The sequence below is a fragment of the Phyllostomus hastatus genome, unplaced genomic scaffold, assembly GCF_019186645.2.
Source record: "Phyllostomus hastatus isolate PE091 unplaced genomic scaffold, TTU_PhHast_1.1 phas_scaffold_345, whole genome shotgun sequence".
Classification (NCBI taxonomy): domain Eukaryota; kingdom Metazoa; phylum Chordata; class Mammalia; order Chiroptera; family Phyllostomidae; genus Phyllostomus; species Phyllostomus hastatus.
This window is the reverse complement of record NW_025334024.1, coordinates 32,196,709-32,216,582: the sequence shown is the minus strand read 5'-3', so window position 1 is coordinate 32,216,582 and position 19,874 is coordinate 32,196,709. Positions and strand designations below refer to the sequence as shown.

The window sequence follows — 19,874 nt, the reverse complement described above, 5'->3', positions numbered from 1 at the left end:
GAAATGAGAACTATCTGAATTCGTGGTTTTTAATGTTTATTGTCAAATAGAGAAATAGACAGGGAGGGCTATTTCTCAGCTCTGTCTGTTGAAAGGACCAAGAAGCAGTGACAGTCCAGTGTCCACGAGCACACCCAGTGGTTTACCAAACACCATTTCCCACTGAAAGGCACCGGGGCTCCTTGGAGAAATGGCTGGTGTCAGGGCTGGGACTGGGAAAGGACAGGATATGCCTGAAACATCTGGCTATGCCAGAAGGTCAATGAGAACCTGAAGAATGACAGGAATAGCTCGAAGGACAGAGAAACAGGTGAGGCACAGTCAGCACCTCCGGGCGCAAGCCAGGTGCCACACTGGGTACAGCAGCATCGCCTCCGGAATCCCCACCCAAAGTGCAAACCCCAGATCCAATAGGGAAAACTCACACTGAGGGACATTCCTCAAAATAAGTAGCCTGTGCTCTTCTCAACAGTGGGTGCCGTGCACCCTTCCAGATTTAAGAAGGTGAAAGAGACCTGACAGCTGTGTGGTAAAACCCAAACAAGGCTTGTTGTAAGTTTTCTTGTGCTGTGTCAATGTTGGCTTCCTCATTTCTTTTGATAATTGCCCTGGGGCCACGTAAGATAATGCCCTTGTTTGGAAGGAATACACACAAGTACTGAAAGATATTGTCTCTGCAACCCACCATGTGAGACCATTCAGAGAAAAAGGTACATGTGGAGAAAGAATAAAGCAGATGGGGCCAACTATTAATATTTAGGACATCCAGGAGACCGGTACATAGGAATGGTTTGCAATGTTCTGTAAGCCTAAGTGTGTCAAAATAAAAATGTTAAGATCCTATTTCATAACCTGAAAGTGGGGGAGGGTAAAGATCACATCCTCCCCGATATCCAAAGTAGAGCTTCAGTTGTTTGTAGCTGAGGCTCAGCCGCAAGCTTTAGGGGCAGGGTTGCTGACAGCCTATCTGATCACCACGCATGTAGACAAAGCATTGTCACCTAGCCGAAACTCCTGAGGTTTTCTGCACCATAGCCCCTTTGAGATCCTCGTCGAATCCACAGATTTCCCTGTAGAAAAATGTACATGTACAGAGGTTTGGATGTAATTTGTGTTGGGGATTTACGGTTTCCTGATGTCCAAGGGTGACTGGCATGACCTTGAGGTTCAGTGTCAGCCCTTGCAGTGCTCTAGCAAATGCAGCGGGCCCCGGACCTGTGACTTTCTCATTGCTACACTGGCCAACGAGACAGCTCTTCTACCACAGGACTCTGGAAGTGAGACATAGCTTCTGCTTCCTGAGCATTCTCCGTGTGCCCAGCTCAGTGCTCCCACCCCCCCAGAGCCCAAACAACCTGTGAGATACTGTCTGCACCTTCACCACCTCACAGAAGATACGTCTGCACACCTCAGGCGTGTGTCCGACACGCCCTGCCTTGCCCCCATTTCACCACACACAGCAGAGTCTGGAGTACACAGATTTAATGAGACAGTGGCTGCAACCTTGTCCCAGCTGGGTGCCCCTCACTGTTCCTCCGGGAGGTGCAAACCGGTTTCTCGGTGGGTTTTGTTACGTTGCTGTGGACTCAGACCACCCGTGATTCTGTTTGGAGACTTTGTCATCCAGAAGATGCAGGTGGGGAGGAGGTGTTGAGGCAGGAGGTAATTAAGGGAGCTTAAAAAAAGGGAGGGGAGCCAGCTGTGTCGGACAAATGCCAGCATGCCTACGTTTTCTCTGGACCCTGTGACACGGGAAACTCAGGGATGGCTAATGTCCCCACGACAGAAACGTGTGGCCATGAAAACGTGCAGACCCGAGGCACCTGCCCTTACCCCCTCTGCAGCCCCAGAGGAGAGGTGGGCCGAGGACCCGTCGTTGAGCCCGCTCCTCGCTGTCACACTGAAGCAGGGCAGAGCAGGGTCGCCTAAAGCCACCACACGGCACTGTCTTCAGTGCCCCTCGCATCAGCCAGCAAGCTGAGCTGCCCCTTCTGCTGGCTACGACCTCTTCCCGTGGGCTTCCCAGTCAAAGGTGAGGGGCACCGCAGTGGCTGTGTCCCCTGCCCACCACCCTGCACCTGCGCGAGGCAGCTGAGCACAGTGCAGCCAGGGAAGCGCCTTCCCTCAGGCCTTCCCCTCGGTGCAGGGTCTCCGACACACGGGCCTCCCTGCAGATGTCCAGTCGGCGCAGCTCCCCCACTGAGGAGCAGTGGGTCAGGTGCTGGGGCCTCTTCCTCTGTGGGCTCTAGGCTTCCTGCCTGGAGCTCCCTGCAGCCGGTACTCCCAGTGCCTGGCCTCAGGCCCCCCTAGAAAAGGTCCCTGGCTGGTGGTCTCCAGGCTGTCCAGGCTCCTCCACAGGCACTGTGGTGGGACAAATCTGGTCCCCAGAAATGCTACTCGAGTCTGCTGTAACCAATCTTCTTGCTTAACCTGGAGTCTCCCCGTCTCCACACCTGGAGGCAGGACTCCCAGCCACCCGCTCAGAGCAGCAGGGTGAGGCCAGAGCTGGATGAGGCCAAGTCAGAGCTGTAGCCAGTCCACCAGAGGAGGGCCCCATGGCCCCCTTCCCTCTCTGTGGCACAGAAAGGCCCAGGACTGGCTCTGTCCCTGTCCGTCAGTTCCTGGTCTCCAGGCAACATCTCACCTACTGGAGAGAACCGTGGAGACAGGGCCAGGGCCCTTGGGGGACAGCTGTGAGGAGCCCCAGCCAGGAACAACCAGAAGATTCCAAAGGAACAAGGGGCTGGGGGGATGGGAGCCTCCAGTAGATCCCAAACCATCCACTGCACATGAGCCTCAGGCCCAGGCTGGGTGTGTGCAGCCGGCATCCTCGGGTCTCGTCAGCCAATCCCCTGAGGCCAACCAGGGTTGGCACGGTGGCTGATACCCTGCTGCCTAAGCTCCAAGGGCACGGGGGGCTCTTCACCACAGGGAAGAAGAGAAGCTGTCCACTCCCCTGCCCACGGAGCCCTGTAGGGGCGGGGGTACACTCCAGCCCTCACCGCAGCAGCACACCCAGGAAACAGCCAGGCACAGCCCCAAGTCCCAGCAAACTCCCAGACACAATGGTCCCTGTGGCACTTATGCCCCTCAGGCCCAGCGTGGGGGAGAGGTCCAGGGGCTGCACCCCAGGGGTCTCCAGAGCACAGGAAACACCTTGGCATTGGCAATGGCCAGGAGGGTGGGCTCCAGGCAGGCCGAGGAGGGGTGCCCATGGCTCTAGGCATCCATGTCGGCCTGGGGCTCCTGGAAGAGAGACTGCTTCCTCAGGGTGAGCCGGGCACACTTGGGGCAGGTGGTGGAGTTGTCGTAGTAGCAGTCCCTGGGGGTTGGGAGACAGGGTCAGACCCCAGGGACGGGCAGGGCGCTCACAGGGCGCAGCAGTGGATGGCATCTGCCACACAGCATGCAAACTGCTAGCTCCCGGGAGTTCAATTTCCACACTCGTCCCTTCTGTGACAGCAGTCCCAGGTCTGCGCAGCTCTGACGCCAGCTGCTGCTGTGACCAACAGCAAGAGGCTGACAAAGCCAGTATGGCAGAAATGGGGGAGTGCTGTCCCATCTGAGGCCACTGTGAGGCGCTGTGCAGGGCCCAGGAGGTGGACACGTTATTAGTAATCATGCTTATTAAACAGCTAAAATACTTTTTCCAATTTATGTGTATTATTTTTTCCAAACAGGCAGTCTTCATAAAAGTTTAAGTTATTCAACATTAATAAACAAAATGTTAGGGTTTTTTTTAGCCTGGAGAAGTCTGAAAAAAAAAAAAAAACTACTTGGACACTTACTGGAAGTGCCAGTAACTGGAAGGTCTAGGAAACTCCGGCCTGTGCCAGCCCTGAGGGGCCCGCCCCAGTCCTGGGGACAAGGGAAGCAGGTGGGACGAGGGGCTCACACTGCAGCCTCCCCAGCCCCACAGGCGGGACATGCAGTTCGGTCACGTCAGGCCTCACTCCATATCTCAGGGGCAATGTGAGGGCTTTGGACACGAGGCAGCAAAGACCAAGCCCCCAGTGTCTCCCTGCCTGTCCCTCACCCTGTGGCCTCAGGGTGGGGTCAGGGCCGCACCCACCTGTGGAAGACGGCGGAGCAGTCTCGGCACACAGACGTGTGGCTGTCGAAGGGGAACAGCACGTCACCCTCTCTGCAGAGCTCACACACGAAGCCCTTGGCTTGGCACCGCTGGCGGGGGGGGGGGGGCGTCAGCACTGCTCCTGAGAGCACCTGGCCCCGACACGCCGCCCTCCCTGCCCATGCTGGGTCCTCGATGTGGGGCACCCACCTCGCAGTCCAGCTTGATGTGCTTGGCGAAGAGCGTGTGGGTCTCCGTGAGCGAGCAGCCCAGGCGGCCCGTGTGCGCGTCCAGCAGGTCCTGGACCGAGTACATCTCGTCGTTCTCCACGAAGTGCTGCCGGTCCTGGAGCTGCGGGTCCAGCAGCCGTGACTCCGAGCCCAGGGAGGGCCCCTCCCACGGCCCCCCGACCCCTGCCCACCCACCGTCCAGGCCCTGGGTGCTTGTGGAGGAAACAGGCTCAGCCCCCCAGCCACACAGGCCCCAGGTACAGCCCACCTCTGCCTGGCACTGGCTCTTCCTCCCGGACCTGCCCCAACATTCCCGTCCCCTTCTCTGCCTCATCCTGTCCACGGACCTCGCCCACCTGTGAGCAGCTGGTGTTTCTTGCCTTCCCCACCTGAAGGGCAGCCCTAAGATGAGGGCAAAGGCCTTGTTTTGTTTGCTGCCCCCCAGAGGCCACACAGTGTATTTACTGCCCCAGCGGGCGCTCAGTGAGCACCGGCCGCACGAATACCTAGGGTGAGCCTGCGCCTGGTCCTTGCATTGCAGAGTCACAGAGAGGCTGCAGGGACGATGCCCATCTCTCTCGGTGCCCCCTCAGGGGTAATCAAAGAACACTTTTTGGGCAGAAGGCCTGTTTGCTAACATAGACCTGGAGTTGCCTGGGACGGTGTGGAAGACCCCTCGCCAAAGGTGCAGTGTCATGTGCCCCCATCTGTCCGGCCGTGGCCCATCGCCCCTCCCCCGACCCTGCGTGGGGGGGCTGACCTGCAGGAGCAGACGTGCTTCCATGGCCTCCTTGCAGGTGATGAAGTATGGCTTCATGAGCAGGATGTCCTGGCGCAGCTTCTGCAGACAAGACAGGCAGGTGGGCCTCCTGGGCCAGGGCAGGGGCTGGCCCTACACAGCCCCCGTAGAGGGTCATCTCCTCTTACACTCTGGGTCAGAACCTTCACACCAGCAGGAAGGGCTCAGGCCTGAGGGCTCCAGCCAAGCTCAAGTTCAAAGCACAACTTCCAGGCCAGGCAGGACCCTGAGGCTCTACCCCCCCACCCCATGTCTGAGAAGGACGCAGAGCCCTACCCAGCCCAGCCCAAGGGGCCTTGGCAAACACACAGGCTCTGCCTCGTAGCCTGCCCTTTAAATAGAACCCAATCCCCTCAGACCACTTCATGGGAAACGGCTGGAGGCCACACGTGGGTGGCCCACCTACGTGGCTACCAACAGCCACACGAGGGCTCGCTGGGCTGACGAAGGTGCAGTGCGTGCAGAATGCACCTGGGAATTCAAAGGCAGAGTACAAAAATGTCTCAGTGATGTCTACAGGTTATGTTGAAATAATCCTCTGGGTATACTGGGTTAAATAAGATATGTTATTCAAAATAACTTTACCTGCTTCTTTTAACTTTTCTAATGTAGCTACTAGAAATTTCCAAATTTCCTCTGGCCTAGCATCACATTGAGGCTGGACATTGCTCTAGTGTTTTCAATCCACAGGGCGGCGAGGGGCCATAATCTAGGCAGGTGGGCCTCCCCTCAGCTCCCACAATGCACGCCACACCCCACCCCCACCCCCCTGCTGCGAGGAGCAAGGTCCGCCCGCACCCCGTCGGTGCCTCACCCGGATCTCCACCAGCTCCTCCACGTAGTTGAACAGCAGGGGGTTGATCTCTCGGAGCCTGAGCACCGGCCGTGACATCATCAGCGCCAGGTAGCGCAGGCTGCAGCGAGACACCTGGGAGTGGAGGCAAAGGTGGCGCCTCCAACACAACGCCACCACCTTTCCCCCGCTCCAGGCCACGCCCCCAAACCCCCTACTGGGCATGGCCACGCCCCCAGCCCACGCTCCCCGCTCCTGACCTCACCTTGCGTGGCTCGAAGTCCCAGTTGTGCACCACGCGCGCAGGGATGATGGCCAGGTCGTTCCAGTGGCAGTGGCTGCAGTAGTACTGGCCCGTGTAGTCGCACTGCCGGGCCTCGCTGGGCACGCCTCCTGCGGACCGGGCCGGTTGTTTCAAAGTCGGGGCTACTCTGAGGGTGCCAGCCACACACGCAGGCGTCTTCTGCGCCCCGTGGTGCTGTCCTGTCGCCCAGCTGTGCCCACGGCACACCAGAGAAAGAGCCCACAGGGTCCGGGGGTCCACCCTGCAAACCTGACCGGGTCAGGGCGCCTCACTGCCTGGTTTGCTCACCAGTAAGATGGGACAATAATAGGGCCGCTCCCAGGACTGCTCAGGGGACCCCATGCATTCACAGCGATGAATCTCTAAGGCCTGAGGCACAGCAGTGCGTGACTGCGGTGGGGTTCTCCTAGTCCCCGAGGAGGTGCGCTGTCGGTCCCAACAGGGCCGCACAAGGGCGCTCCTCCGTGACCCGGGGGGGACCCCCAGGCTGCTGGCGGAAGGTGAAAAGGTGCCACAGCAGCTTCTGGTCGCTCCCCCAGGAAAGGGAGACGTGTCTGCAGGAGCCACGCTGGCCTTGGCCGCCTGACTTCCCCAGTGTCCTCACGCCGCTGTGGGCCTGTCCCCTGCCCAGAAGAGCCGCCCTCCGCCCGCACTCACGCAGAGAGATGGGCGCGCGGCACTCGGCGCAGCGGTAATCCTGGCTGTCCAGCCCCGCCTCCGGGCAGATGTTCAGCTCGTACTCGGCTTGGTGGCTGACTTTGGAGCGCACGCAGGGCTTGGAGATGAGGTTCAAGCACTTGCTGTGACAGCGGTAGTAACACCCTGGGGTGGTGTGGGGTGCCAACACTGTGACTCTCAGAAGCGGGGGCGGTAGCCCAGGCTGACTTTCAGCTGCCAGGACCCCCAGGGGGGCTACTTCGATTTCCAGACCAATCCGAGAGCTTCCCCCCGCAGGCCCCTTGGCCCCTGTCCCGAGCCTTGCCCTGAAGGCGTGAGCAGACTTGGCCCCAGAACTCCAGATTCAAAAGCCCAGGGGCCCACCTGACATCCCCACCGGGACGCATAAAGGCCGTCCAAGCCACGGGGTCAGAGTGGGGCTCCAGCTCTTCCTTCCCAAGCCCAGCACAGACACGGTTCCATCTCAGACCTCCGCCTTCCTTCCGCCTCCTGAGGCTGAAAACCCTGAAGTCAGCCCCCCTCCTCTCTCCTGCCACTCTTTCTTCCTGGAGTGTGCACGCACCACTCCCAGTGCCCGCCCGGGTCAGAGTGCCCTCCCCTCCCCCACCACGCTGGCATCCCTCCTTCCATCCCTGCTCCACTCAGGCAGACTGGCCTGTTGCAGCCCGAGTGCATGCAGCACCTGCCGAGGCCGCCAGCTCACTCCTGGAAAGGCCCCAGCAACCCCGGAGCCTACGTCAGCCACGCCGCCCCTCAGAAACAACGGTCCAGCCACCTGCCCTCTGCTCCTCCCCGAGGACACCAGTCACAGTGACCACAGGGCCTTTGCACAGTAGCCACCTCCCCACGGAACCTTCTTCCCCAGACTCACACCTGGCTTGCTCCCTGACCTCCAAGTGTTTCCTTAAATGTCCCGGGATGCCTTTTCAATCCCCCTGAAGCCACACCCGCCCGACTGCCCAACACGTGCTGCTCCCTCTCCTCGTTTCTCGTCACTCTGCTACGTCATCCACCACACCATGTCCTTCACTGGTCATTTCTCGTCCAGTGGAGGAAGCACCCTCCCTGCACCGCCCTCCTGTGGCTACTGAGCACCTGTAACGTGGATAGTACAACTGAGAAACTAAATATTTATTTTAACTCGTTTACATTTAAGAAGGCGTGAGTTGGGTCTTTCATCCCTCACGCACGCCCAGGGCTCAGCGAATGCCCCACACAGTCTGTAACGCCCCGACCACGGCCCAGACACGCAGCAGACCCACGAGGCCCCTGCCCTGTGCTAGGCACCCGCCTGCCCACCCACAGGGGCCGGTCTGGGTCTGGGCCCACCTGTGCAGGTGTACCAGGTCTGAATGAGCCCCCAGATGATGGTGTTGCATTTGTCACACGTCTGCTTGACACTCTTGCTCTTCTCCTTGTAGAAGCGGTGCTCCAGGAGCACGCGGATGTTGGGCTCGTCTTCATTGGGGTCCTGGAGAGAGAGGCCCAGGGGCCGCTGAAGCTCCTCTCCCCTCACACAAGCCCCTCGACTCACTGCTCCCAGGCGCCATTTGTGACAGACAGGAGCCTCTTCTAATGTCGCCCCTTTGCTCTTTCTCGATGGAACACCAAGTGGTCAGTCAGGCCTGGACCAGCTGTCCAGCACCCCTTGCACGTAGGTGCTGCCTGCCACGGCCACGGGCTGGTGAACAGGGGGCACGTGACCTTCCTCCCTTGTTCTCTGCTGGCTGAGTGCAGACCTGGGTGGGGACTCGGGCCCCCTTGGAACCCAGTCAGGAACGGAAGACCTGGGGTCCCCATCACCATTAGCTGGGGTCCCCATCACCATTAGCTGGGGTCCCCATCACCATTAGCTGCCATACGGGCCCTGGACCACCCACAGCATTTCTACACGAGTTAAGTGACATACCTTGTTCCTTTAGGTCACTGTATCTCAGAGACTTTGTTGCCACAGCCTTGCCTATAACCTAGCAAGTCTAAATTCCCAGGGACTCGTTGGCCAGCACAGGGACACAGTGGTGGCTAAGACAGATGCACAGACTCCAGGACACTACAGACACATGTGGCCTGGGCTGCCAGGATCCACTACCCCTGCTGTGACCCCCCCAGGAGCCCCCACCCCCCAATCAGAGTCATGTGGTTCAATGTGCAAATTGCCTCACTCATTTGCTGCAGTGGGTGGGCACCTGACCCAGGACTGGCCAGTTAGGGTCAGGCTGATAGAGAAGCCCAGCTCGCCCCCTGCCTTTCTGGGCAGCCTCTGCCTCGGCCCCTGGGAGGGAGCCAGGGACACCCCAGGCCTCCAGGCTTCCACACCCTGGCTCAGCTCCGGCTGCCTCCACGGTGGGCTGCGCCTGCACTCACCTTCAGCTCCTGGAGCTTCAGCCGGAGGTGGATGAGCCTCACGACGGCGTCCTTCTGCCGCTCGGAGTGCTCAGGCAGCTCCAGGATCAGCTGCTTGCACTCCTCGATGGCCTGCTGCAGCTGATGGACATCCGAGGCCAGGAACAGGCCCTGGGGGGCGGGGCACACAAGTCAGATGCCCACCCCATGCCCCTCGGGTCCAGGCCATGCCTGTCCTAGTGGGCTGCTAGGCCCAAGCAGACCTCCCGGCCTCCACTTGCCCAGAAGGGGTCAAGGACTTATTCCAGGCCCAGGGAGTTAGCGGCCCAGGTAGGAACCACCCACACCACCTGCCCCCAGCTGGACCATCTACCCACAGGTCTCCGAAGACCTAATTCAGGATAGTTTTCAAAACACAACTTCCTTCTTTTAGAAACCCAGTTGCTTTCCTGGCCACGCTATTTTGCTAAAGCTGGGGAAGCGAGACTTGCTTATCATCAAGGACAGGAAGTGGCCTCCAGCTTTATCGCCAGGCCCAGAGACGCCTCAGGCACCCACACCCCCGGCCCCAGCACCTCACAGTGACCCAGCAAAGCCTGCATCAGACTCAGGACAGTGCAGCCCCTGGGGAAGGGAGGCCGCTCAGGAGTGAGAGCTGGGGGTGGGGCTGCCCAGGGGCCAGGCACAGCCCCTCCTTTGGAGCTCAGTGTACGGCTCACAGGAGGGCCTGGAAGATGCCATCGTGGAGATACAAAGCACGTAGATGAACTACATATCAGCACCGGCAAAGCCTAAAGCCACATACCACATGGGAAGTTCCTTAGAACCTGGGGCTTTGAGGTGCATCTTTTTTGGTTGGTGTTACATTTGAATGTTACTATAATGCTTCTCTCAAAAGTTGGAGACCATTTACATAAGACTGAAATATTTTTAAACTTTTTGTTTAAAAATCATTAGAGCCCTTTTATGTTTTTTTTTAAATTTTCAATAAAGTTTTCCTGTAACAAAGTGTAGAACAGACCAAAGAGTGGCCCTCCAGACCCGAGTGAGGGTGGATGGCGGGCGGGAGGCTCCCCTCTCTCCCTCCCTAGCCCTCGCCCGGCAGCACGGCCACAGGAGCCCAGACGAGGTCAGTCTTCACACTTGCTTCACAGGACCCTGGAGCTCAGGGAGAGGAGCAGCCCCACCTGGGAGGGGCAGCCCCGGCTCCCAGAGCCAGGCGCAGCCATCCCCACCAGCCCTCCGACAGGTTTGGCGAGGGGTGCCCGGTGCCCGGTGGGCCTCAGGCTGAGGAGCCCTGGCTGAGACGGACACAGCCCCTCTGCCTGCAGGTGGGGTGACTGGGGAATGTCTGGCTCCTCACACCTCGGGTGCCCTGAATCTTACCACGGGGCGGGAGAAGTGGTCCTCGGCCAGACCCAGGTCCATCACGCGCTCGGTGCAGTGGAACTCCGGCTCAGGCGGGCTCTCTGGAGCGAGCGGGGTGCAGGCGTGAAGGGCAACAGAGAGGAAAAAGTCAGTCCACCTTTTCCCCAGGGGCAGGCCAGGCAGCTGGGGGGTCAGAAGGGCCCCTGGGGATTCCGGGAGCCCACGGGAGGTGCCGAGGGGAGCCTGGCCCTGCCCCGGCGTTTGCCATTTGGGAGGGAACATGTGGGGAGAAGGAAACGGCCAGCATGGTGCCCGGCTCAGGGGCAAAGCCAGCCCCCTCCACCACAGAAACTGGGAAGGGAGCTAGGCGCCGGGACGAGGGGTCACGCTGCCCACATGGCCCCCGGCCCCAGCACCCACCTTCAGAAGTGGTGTCTGGGGCCTCCTCAGTGGCCCGCTGCTCATGCTGCCTTGGTCCAAGCTGCTTGTTGAAGGGGTTGAGGTGGGCCTGCCGGAACCGGGCCAGCTTCTCGTCATATTCCATAGCATCCCACCTGCGGGCCGGGCAAGGCAGGGCAGCCATGAGTGGCCAGCTCCCAGCTCGCTGTGTCCTGTCCCCGCTGTTTTGGGGGCTCTCAGGGGGCATGCCTGGCCTCTTTCACTCCCCAGGGGCGTTTGAGCAGAGGCCCCCACACCACGGCCCCCATCCTCAGCCCCTCCCCAAAGCAGTCAGCCGCTCACTCAGGCCCTCGGAGTGGTGTCCCCTCAGGAAGAGAGCAGATGGGACGGGCAGGGGCAGGAGGAGGACCTGAGCTTCCAGGGGGCCCCAGCAGACACTCGCCCAGCACAGTCCTGGGGTCCTGTGCAGCTCCGGCCAGCCCTGCCCTCACCGTCCGCCCTACACTGTCTGACGAGAAGGCCTGGCTGCCCCCTTGACACACAGCTACCAGAACTCAGTTCCTCAGCCCTGGCCCCCACACCAAGGTACTCCTTTCTGGTCAGAGCATCCCAAATTCACAGCCCTGAGCCTGGCAGTCCACGGGGATCACCAGACAGCACAGTGCTGGGCACTCCGGAGCCGATGCCAGGACCCAGGCCCTTCCCTGGGCTCCAGGGCCCCACGGGCTCCCCATGCCAGCCAGCAGCTCACTGGCCTGGTTCCCAGGGACTTGACTTGTAGCCTGAGTCAGGGTGTGGCCTCTCACCTGGGGGTCCCAGGAAACGCAGGAAGTGCCCAGCCCACTGCCTGGCCCCGCTCCCCTGCCCAGAGCCCAGGGAACTGGAGCAGGCGGAGGGCTGCCGCTGTGAGAGGAAGGGGCTTTGGCTGGGGGCGGTTCCCACCCCAGGCCCTCCCACCTAACCAGCGGGGCCACATTCCTCAGCCTCCAGGCTGATATGAGTCTGTAGGAAGCAGAAGAGGTTTTTTAAAGCTTGGTAGTGAGTTTCTGGGTGTGGGTTATGCTTTCTCTACACCCATTTACAGTCTGAAACAATTCGTAATCATAAAAGGCAACCCCCTGGCTCTTATCTGCCACCACCCCCACCCCACTGCCACGGAAGAGCGTGGCGCCCAACGGGAGCAGCCCTACGGAGGGTCCCTGCACCCGGCTCCCTGCCAGCTGTCCTGCCTTGGCCAGGAACCCCCACCCACCTTCGGGACCTGTTCTCCCTGTCTGATGTCTGTGGGTGGGGCTGGGGGCTGGGAGGTCCCGTCAGGCAGAACCAGGCACCCACAGACTGGCTGCCCCCAGGGCAGCACGGGAGGACACAGGTGCCATGGGCACCTCACACAGGGTGTCGGGCCCTGATGCCCCGTGACCCCTGCCCCCAGCTGCCCTGGTGTTCACCAACCCCTCCTCCTGAGTGCTGATGAAGTCTTTGCTTGGTCAGACTTTATTCAGGCCCCTGAACCTGCTCCTAGGCCCTCTGTGCCCTCCTTGTGAAACCCAGTTTCAGCAAGCACACTGCTAAGCCAGCCCAGCAGGCGTGCCCCACCCTGACACCTGGTCACCCCACCTCATCTGATGGGTTCCTCGTGCTCCCCCACCCCAGGGGTCTGATCATCCTGCCCCACCTTCAGCAAAGATCCCGTTTGGTCCCTGCAGCCAGAATCCTCCATGCCCTTGACATTTCCTCTCTGCGTTTTTTTCACCCCCCAACTCCATCCTGCCCCTTGACTATTAATCCAGGGGGCCCATGACATATTTGGAGTCAAGCTCGGTCCCACACAAAGGTTTCTCAGCTGTATGGCAATGGTCCTGAACAAATCTGTTTTGGCACCCGTCCAGATCTGGTTTTCCTTTGACAGGGGAGAGCCCTGGTTTTCAACTTCTCACGTGATTTCCCAGCAGCCGGATGTGGTCACATGCTACACTCTGAACATGGGATGTACAGGGACAGATCTCCTGACACATCCGGGAATTGTTCTTACATGGAGGAACTGCCCCTCTGCATCCCTCCCTGCCTCTTGCTGCCTGGGATGCAGACGCAATGGGTGGAGCTGGAGCAGTCACCTTGGGTTGTAACAGAGAAGCTCAGCCTAGCTCACCCCTGGGCTTCATTCAAATGAGAAAGAAAATAAACTTCTGTTTAAACTACTGTTATTGGGGGGATGATTTCTGGCTCTTGCAGCCAAAAGAGACCCTAACTGATCAACCCAGCACGTTATGGTAGTAAGACGGATCCAATGTGGTCTCGGGCAAATGCCTAAGCTTTTTGTGGATTTCGACTTCTCACGTTTTAAATGGGGATAATAATAGCACCCACTGTACAGTGTTATTGTTAAGACTAAATTAGCCCTGGCTGGTGTGGCTCAGTGGACCGAACACCAGCCTACAAACCAAAAGGTCTATGGTTCAATTCCCAGTCAGGGCACATACCTGGGGTGCAGGCCGGTCCCCAGTTGGGGGCGTGCGAGAGGGATGTATCTCACAACCAATGGGTGTATCTCTTGGACACTGATGTTTCTCTCCCTCTCTTACTCCCTCCCTCAAAGTAAATAAATAAAATATATATTTAAAACATTACATTAGTTAATGTTAATCAGAGTTCTGGACACTCTGGTCAGCACATAGTAAGCGTTCAATAAATTCCGGGTAGAACTTATTGTTGTCATTGCTGCTCTTATTGTTATGAATCAGACAGACACGACTTAAACTCTGCCTCTCCCAGCGTGACCCCATTTTCTTGTCCACAAGCAAGGCAGGCCTCCTGGGGTGCGTGAAAGGACTACGTACTTGTACTTGGCAGTGATGCCCACAGCCCAGAGCTGCTGCTGAGCCAACGGCCACTCTCATCACGCAAAGACCAGCCCACCCCTGGGCTCTCCTCCTGGAAGCCTCGCAGAATTTTACAGTGCAGCCAGAGGAGCTGGGAGGCAGGCACACCCAGCCCTTCCCAGCAGCTGCCATCCAGCTGAGAGCTCCTGCGCAACAAGCCCGTCTCGCCCACCCCCTCGTGGGCAGTGCCGGCCCCAGGCCCGGCACAGAGGTGCTGCATGAACAGATGAGTGGGGTTGCCTGGCCACTCCCAGCCTCAGTGTCTCTCCTGCTGAGTCAGAGTGTCATGCTTCCCTCCGGGCTGCAGAGGGCAGACAGACGAAGTTCTCACACGAGGGGCCAGGGAATGCCAGGCACCCCCGCCACCCCAGCAGCTTCATCCCACAGAGAGCTCGGCACCCAAAATCCAGGCCTGGCCTCACAGAAGAACGGTCAGGAAGGCAGAGACTGAGACGAATCAAGAAAACCAGCTATCCCACCCTCCACACTCCTCCAGAGGCTGCCCCCCCCCATGGGGAGGGGACCCCTGGACTCAGCAGTGAAGGAGACCCAGGGGAGTAAAGTCCAGAGCTGAGCGGCAGGGTGGGAGGCGCATGGCTGAGGGACACTGGGCTGCAGCTCAGATGCCCTCACCATGACCCACATGTCCTGCCTGTGGCTGGGACTCCAAGAGGTCCTGTTATCACCACAGCCACCACCAGAGGTCCCTAGAATTCTTCCTGGAGTGGGAAGGGGAGACCACACAGACTGTCTGTTCAGACCGCGAAAGAGGCCTGCAAGGAACCCACCAGGACCAGGAACTGGGGTGCTGTCCCTTTAAGGATTGTTTGTCACTAAGTCTGGCAGGGTGCACACCGCTGGCCTGAGGGCCCCAGCCACTCCCAAACGGTCCCTCCCCCACCTTCACCCACAAGAGCAACAGGCAGACACTCTGGGGACCCTCTCTGGGGACTAACCTGCTGGCGGAGGGGCCAGTCTGTTCCACCACCCCACCCGCTTCATAGGTGAGGAAACTGGGACTCACAGCAGCCCAGCATCCACGGAGGCAGGAGCAGCTATGAGGGTCCCCGAGGGACTCAGGAATCCCACAAAAAACAAGGGTTGACGGCAAGAAGCGGAGACAATGTCACTTGGGGGAGCTCTTCCCCGCCTGGAGCTGCTAAACCCTGCCCCATCGGGGTGGGGTTACAGCTGGGGCCACACGCGCCCCTGCGCCCAGGTGAGGACGGTACGTGGGCGCCGCGACCCCGCAGGTCTGAACCTTCCTGGGCGCGGGCGGGGCCTTGGGCAGATCCCTGACCCCTCGAGTCCTTCGTGACCGCGTCGGGAAAGGGGGCTGCCCGAGCTCCGGGGCGCGGCAGGCTGTGTGCACCCAAGGGCCAGGAGCCCCGGTTTCCTCCACCCCGGGCACCCCCTGCCCTCACCGATCCGCCTAGGCTCCCCCTCCGCAGCTCACCTGACCGCCGCCGCCCTCGCTACATAGTATCCCGCCCGCCGCCCTCGCTACACTGTATCCGACCCGCCGCCCGCTGCTGCCGCCTGCGGCCGGGAGGCTCATGGCACGCGGGTCCCGGAGTCGGCGCGCCCTTCCCTGTCACGTCCCGCTCCGAGAAATGGGAAACGCTGGATCTCACCTGTTCAAGGTGGTATGGCCAGGCGGGGGGTTCTGCAATTCCCTAGATTTCCCGTCATTACAAACGTCCTGGTTTAAATAGACTCCAACCCCAGTGTTTGGGGAGGCGGGGACGGAGAGGGAATCGCCGGCAAGCAGCCGCCTCTGTGCACGCACGGCCGCCTGCCCACCTGTGCGGTGCTCGCGGCTGCCGACCTGCCCCGTCTTGCAGAGGAGACTGAGGCTCAGCGAGCTTAGGAAGCTGCTCGGTGCGGACTGCCGCGTGGGGGCGGGGGAGCGGGGCAGAGGCCACTGTGGGAAGGCCTGACCCGCTTCCCCCATCCCTGCTTCGTTTCTCTGTAACCCTCCTCCCTGCCCCACGCATTTTCACTGCGCTCGTCTCTCCATCCCTCCCCTCCCGCACCACCTCCACCTCCACCAGAAACTAAGGGGTGCAGGCAAGTTCTGTTTGCCTCCCTGGCTGCTTCAGAGCCCAGAGCCCAGAGCAGTGGGGCGGGACTGGGGAAAGGAAGGGTTCCCAAGCAAGGCCACCCCGAGGGGAAGAAGCCCCCGCCTGGCAGGGGGCCCACTGCACAGACCTGTGTTAGCACCAGATGTGGGGCCCCCCAGGCCTCGGCCTCGGTGCGGTGACGCAGCGCCGAGAAGACAGACACGGTCGCAGCGCTCGGTGAGCAGAGGTGCCTCGTGACGAGAGACATGATGAGCTCTGAGAAGGAGATGAACAGGGAGACGAAAAAGGTCTGGGGCGGGGCGGGGGGCACACCTTGCTTGAGCCAAGACCCAAGGGTGAGAAGGGAAGAACCACAGAAAAGCTGGGGGGAAGGGTCCAGAAGGGGAGCTGCATGTGCAAAGGCCCTGAGGAACCGAAAGAAACCACTGTGCCTGTGAAACAGAAATCAAGTCAGCTCGGTAGGAGGGGAAGTGAGAGGGGGCGGGTGCGTGGACAGTTGGCTTTGATTTGTGGTGAGACCGAGCCACTGACGTTTCTGTTTTCTTAAGTCTGCTGAAGTACTGTGCACATACAACAAGCTGCCCTGTCCCAGGGTCCAGGTGGAAAGCTCTGACGCAGGCACACACCTGAGGAACTACGACCGTGATTACGACAGTGAACCTGGCCAGCATCCTCACACGCTCCCTCGCGACCTTCTGAGGTCCCCTGTCCCTGTCCCACCTCTGGTCCCAGGCAACCACTGATGAGCTCTCCGTCACCGTGCTGCGTCTTCTAGAATTTCACTCAGGTGGATGTCCTCTCATCTTTGTATCCTCTTACTTCGACTGGCTTCTTTTTTAAAAAATTATTTACTTATTTACTTTAGAGAGAGGAGAAGCGTGTGAGAGACAGAGGGCGAGAGAGAGAAACATCAGTTGGTTGCCTCTTGCACGCCCCCCAAAAGGGACCGAACCCAAAACCTAGGCACGTGCCCTGACCAGGAATCAAACCCGCGATCCTTAGGTTTGCCGGACGATGCTCCAACCGACTGAGCCACACCAGCCAGGGCTGACTGCCTTTCATCACTCAGCAAAGTCATTCTGAGACTCGCCCGTGTGGCGCAGGCATGAGCAGTTCACTCCTTGGTGTGGAGGAACCAGAGCTGGTTTATCCATTCGGCTGCTGCCGAGCATCGGGCTGTCTGCAGGGTCTGCCCCAGTTGGCTTGGGTGGGGAGTGAGCTCGAACCACGACACCGTGAACACGCCGCAGGGCCCGACCCCGCGTGGAGGAGCCCTTTCACAGACCCTGTGTGGGGAGCCTGTCAAAGCGGCTTCAGTGAGTTCACACGAAGGGAGGGCTTTCGGCCCCTCGGGCGGCTCTGACAAAGGGCCACAGACTGGGCGACGGCAGAAATGTGGTCCTCACAGTTTGGAGGCTGGGCATATGAGACCGGGGTGCCAGCATGGTCGGGGCCGGCTGCTCACTGTGTCCTCAAGTGACCAAGGACAGAGAGCTCTCTGGGGTCACTTCCATGAGGCACGCACCCCGTCCATGGGGGCCCCACCCGCAGGCCCCACCTCCCAACAGCAGCGTCTTAGGGTTAGGGTTGCAGCTTATGAAAGGGGGTGGGGGCAGGGTGCTGACCAGCCCCGCGCTCGAAGCCCGTGGCGATGGGTGCGTGGGTCCTGCCGGGAGCCTCTGAGTCATGCGTGGTCACTTGACCCGGACGAGGTGGGAGTGGGCCTCAGGTAGGGCTTTCCACACCACCCCCCACGTCTACCTCAGCCCTGCAGGTCCCCAGGAAACGGGCTCCTGGGCAGCTTCAAACCCAGGTCCAGGTGTTCACCTTTGCCCCCAGCCCACGGGGACTCTGCTGCACTCCAGGTTTGCCTGACTCCGGCGCTCCTCGGACCTGCGCCTCTGTTCCGGGGGACCCCACCCCGCCCCACCCCACCCCACCCCGCCCGCTGCAGTGGCAGCTGTGTCCGGTGGCCTCCAAGGCTGAACTTCACCAGGACCTGGTGTGCAGGCACTCTCATTGGTCACGATCCAAGCCAGGTTTCAAAGATCTGTGAGAGTAAGAGTCTTCTATTTCAAACGAATTTGTATGGAACCCCAGCGCCTGAAACACGAAAACAGGGACTTGCTCTGTGCAGCTGGGCAAGGCTCCGTGGAGAGGGGGAGTCCCCTGGCCAGCAGGCTGGGTGTCCTGGGGCTGTTTCCCCCATCGGCACCTGTTTCTTTATCTGTAAGCACCTCCCAGTCAGGGCTGGGACGGGGGCAAGTGTTCGTGACCACAGGAACGGATGGGTCCCGCTGTGCGCTGCTGGGGGCCCCGTCCAGGATCACTGGCTTTAGCAACTCAGGAGCACGTTAGTATCCACATGCCCCCCGGGGAGTCTTGTTTATGGGTTACCCAGTTTCACTGCGCATCCCGCTGGTGCTGGGAGTGGGCCTGGGATGAGAGAACGGAGCCATTGGCCTCAAAGCCAGCTCCACAAGGCAGGGCAGCCGGGTCGGACCCCTCTGAGTGACGAGAGCAAACACGGAGTGCTGGTGGGCACGGGTGCTCGGGTGGGAAGTGGGCCGTGGAGCCACGCAGAGCACAGTGCAGGGGGGCACCGCTGTGGGCCGGACACTGGGCTCTGCGCCCGCCAGCTGGCAAAGGCCCTCCCTTCTGAGCCTTTGTTTCTTTGCTGTGAAACATGGATGATGATGATGATGATGATGATGATGATGATGGTTCGAAGGCTAACTGAGAGTAGGCCCGGTGAGACAGGGGACTGCAGCCCAGCATGAGCACCTGTGGGTGTCAGGGGCTGGGAGGGCCTGTGCCGGCACTAGGCACGTGTCTTTTTAGGTCGCAGAACCCTTTGGGAACCTGAGCTGTTGACACCCCAGTTGGTGGAGGACCTCAGCCCCGTGAACCCCCCTGGACGGCGGGGGAGCCCTGCTGCTGCCCAGCCCCCTTCACCACATGGTGGTGGGGACCCAGCCCAGGACACAAGTCCCCACCTGCTGGGTGACCTCCGTCACACACTGCTACTCGGCTGCTCGGGCGCGAGGTGCGGAGAGCTGTCAGCTGCTCACCACCGCCTGGCAGAGCAGGTGGCCAGAACCATCCGCCCAGAGCAGGAGCTGCCCCTGGCTCAGGGCACAGCCGGGGACTCGGCCCTTGGGGGCTCCAGTCCCCTGGTCTGGGTGGGGGCCCTCAGTGCCTTTGGGCTCCCCTCTTCCACACACATATCCACACAGAAAAGCCACTTTTCTGAGGGGGGGGGCTAGGTCTGGTGACACCCCCCAGCTGCATGAAGAGGGTCGGGCCCCGGGCCAGCTCTGTGCATACTCGCCGCGGCCTCGCGGGTCTTCCCCTTCTTGCCTTGTGGAAGGAACTGGGCAGCCAAGTTAGCGCCTTCCAGGGGCCCAGGCAGGGGACACCAGGCGCCTGCAGCCAGAGGAAATGACCACCAGGGGGCGGAGGAGCCAACATCACTCCTGCCAGCGGGTGACTGGGTGCCCTGGCCTCAACTCCCCAAGCCTGCCAGTCCTTCTCAGGGCCAAGCCCCAACCCTCAACACACACTTTCCCCGGGAGGGGTTGAGGTCCTCCCTCCCTCTCTCCCTCCCTCTCACCTGGGTCTTGGCCTTCCTGCCTCTAACATCCAGCACACAGGTATGCCAGAGGAAAGCTCTGGAATGTGAATCACTCAGTTGCTCCTACACCTGCCTGGGGTTCTCAGGTGAAGCTTCATCCAGACAAGGCATTGACATCCCCCCCTTTCCAGGAGCCCCTCAGGGACACGCCTGTCTCAGCTGCTAGCCAGGGAGACAGCAGCCTCTTGCCCTGCCCCCACCCAGGCTCCACCTCTCCCTCTGCCCCTCCTTGCCCCTCTGGGCCCAAGTTTCCAGAAAAAAAAGGCATCTCCAGCATCAGGAAGGGGTATC

General features: G+C 60.3%; 1 protein-coding gene across 13 annotated transcripts; it reads right to left on the bottom strand.

Annotated features, from left to right (window-relative positions):
* Positions 1-19: 19 nt before the first annotated feature.
* On the bottom strand, positions 20-15,683 carry DEF8 (differentially expressed in FDCP 8 homolog). 13 transcript variants are annotated; one of them, XM_045818488.1, is made up of 13 exons: positions 14,822-15,311; positions 11,008-11,141; positions 10,606-10,688; positions 9,241-9,390; positions 8,206-8,347; positions 6,856-7,020; positions 6,160-6,287; positions 5,916-6,029; positions 5,063-5,143; positions 4,283-4,423; positions 4,073-4,182; positions 3,789-3,858; positions 3,196-3,322 (listed from the first exon to the last, which is right to left on the bottom strand). In XM_045818488.1, exons 2-12 carry the CDS (start codon positions 11,129-11,131, stop codon positions 3,813-3,815), a joined length of 1,284 nt encoding a protein of 427 aa, XP_045674444.1. In that variant the 5' UTR covers positions 11,132-11,141; positions 14,822-15,311; the 3' UTR covers positions 3,196-3,322; positions 3,789-3,812. The 13 variants fall into 13 exon arrangements, 9 of the variants coding, with proteins under 9 accessions (XP_045674445.1, XP_045674439.1, XP_045674440.1 ...); XR_006783366.1 differs by lacking the exon at positions 3,789-3,858 and having other exon boundaries at positions 20-3,322; positions 5,916-6,015; XR_006783369.1 differs by lacking the exon at positions 3,789-3,858 and having other exon boundaries at positions 20-3,322; positions 4,283-4,417; positions 5,916-6,015.
* Between the last annotated feature and the right edge of the window lie 4,191 nt (positions 15,684-19,874).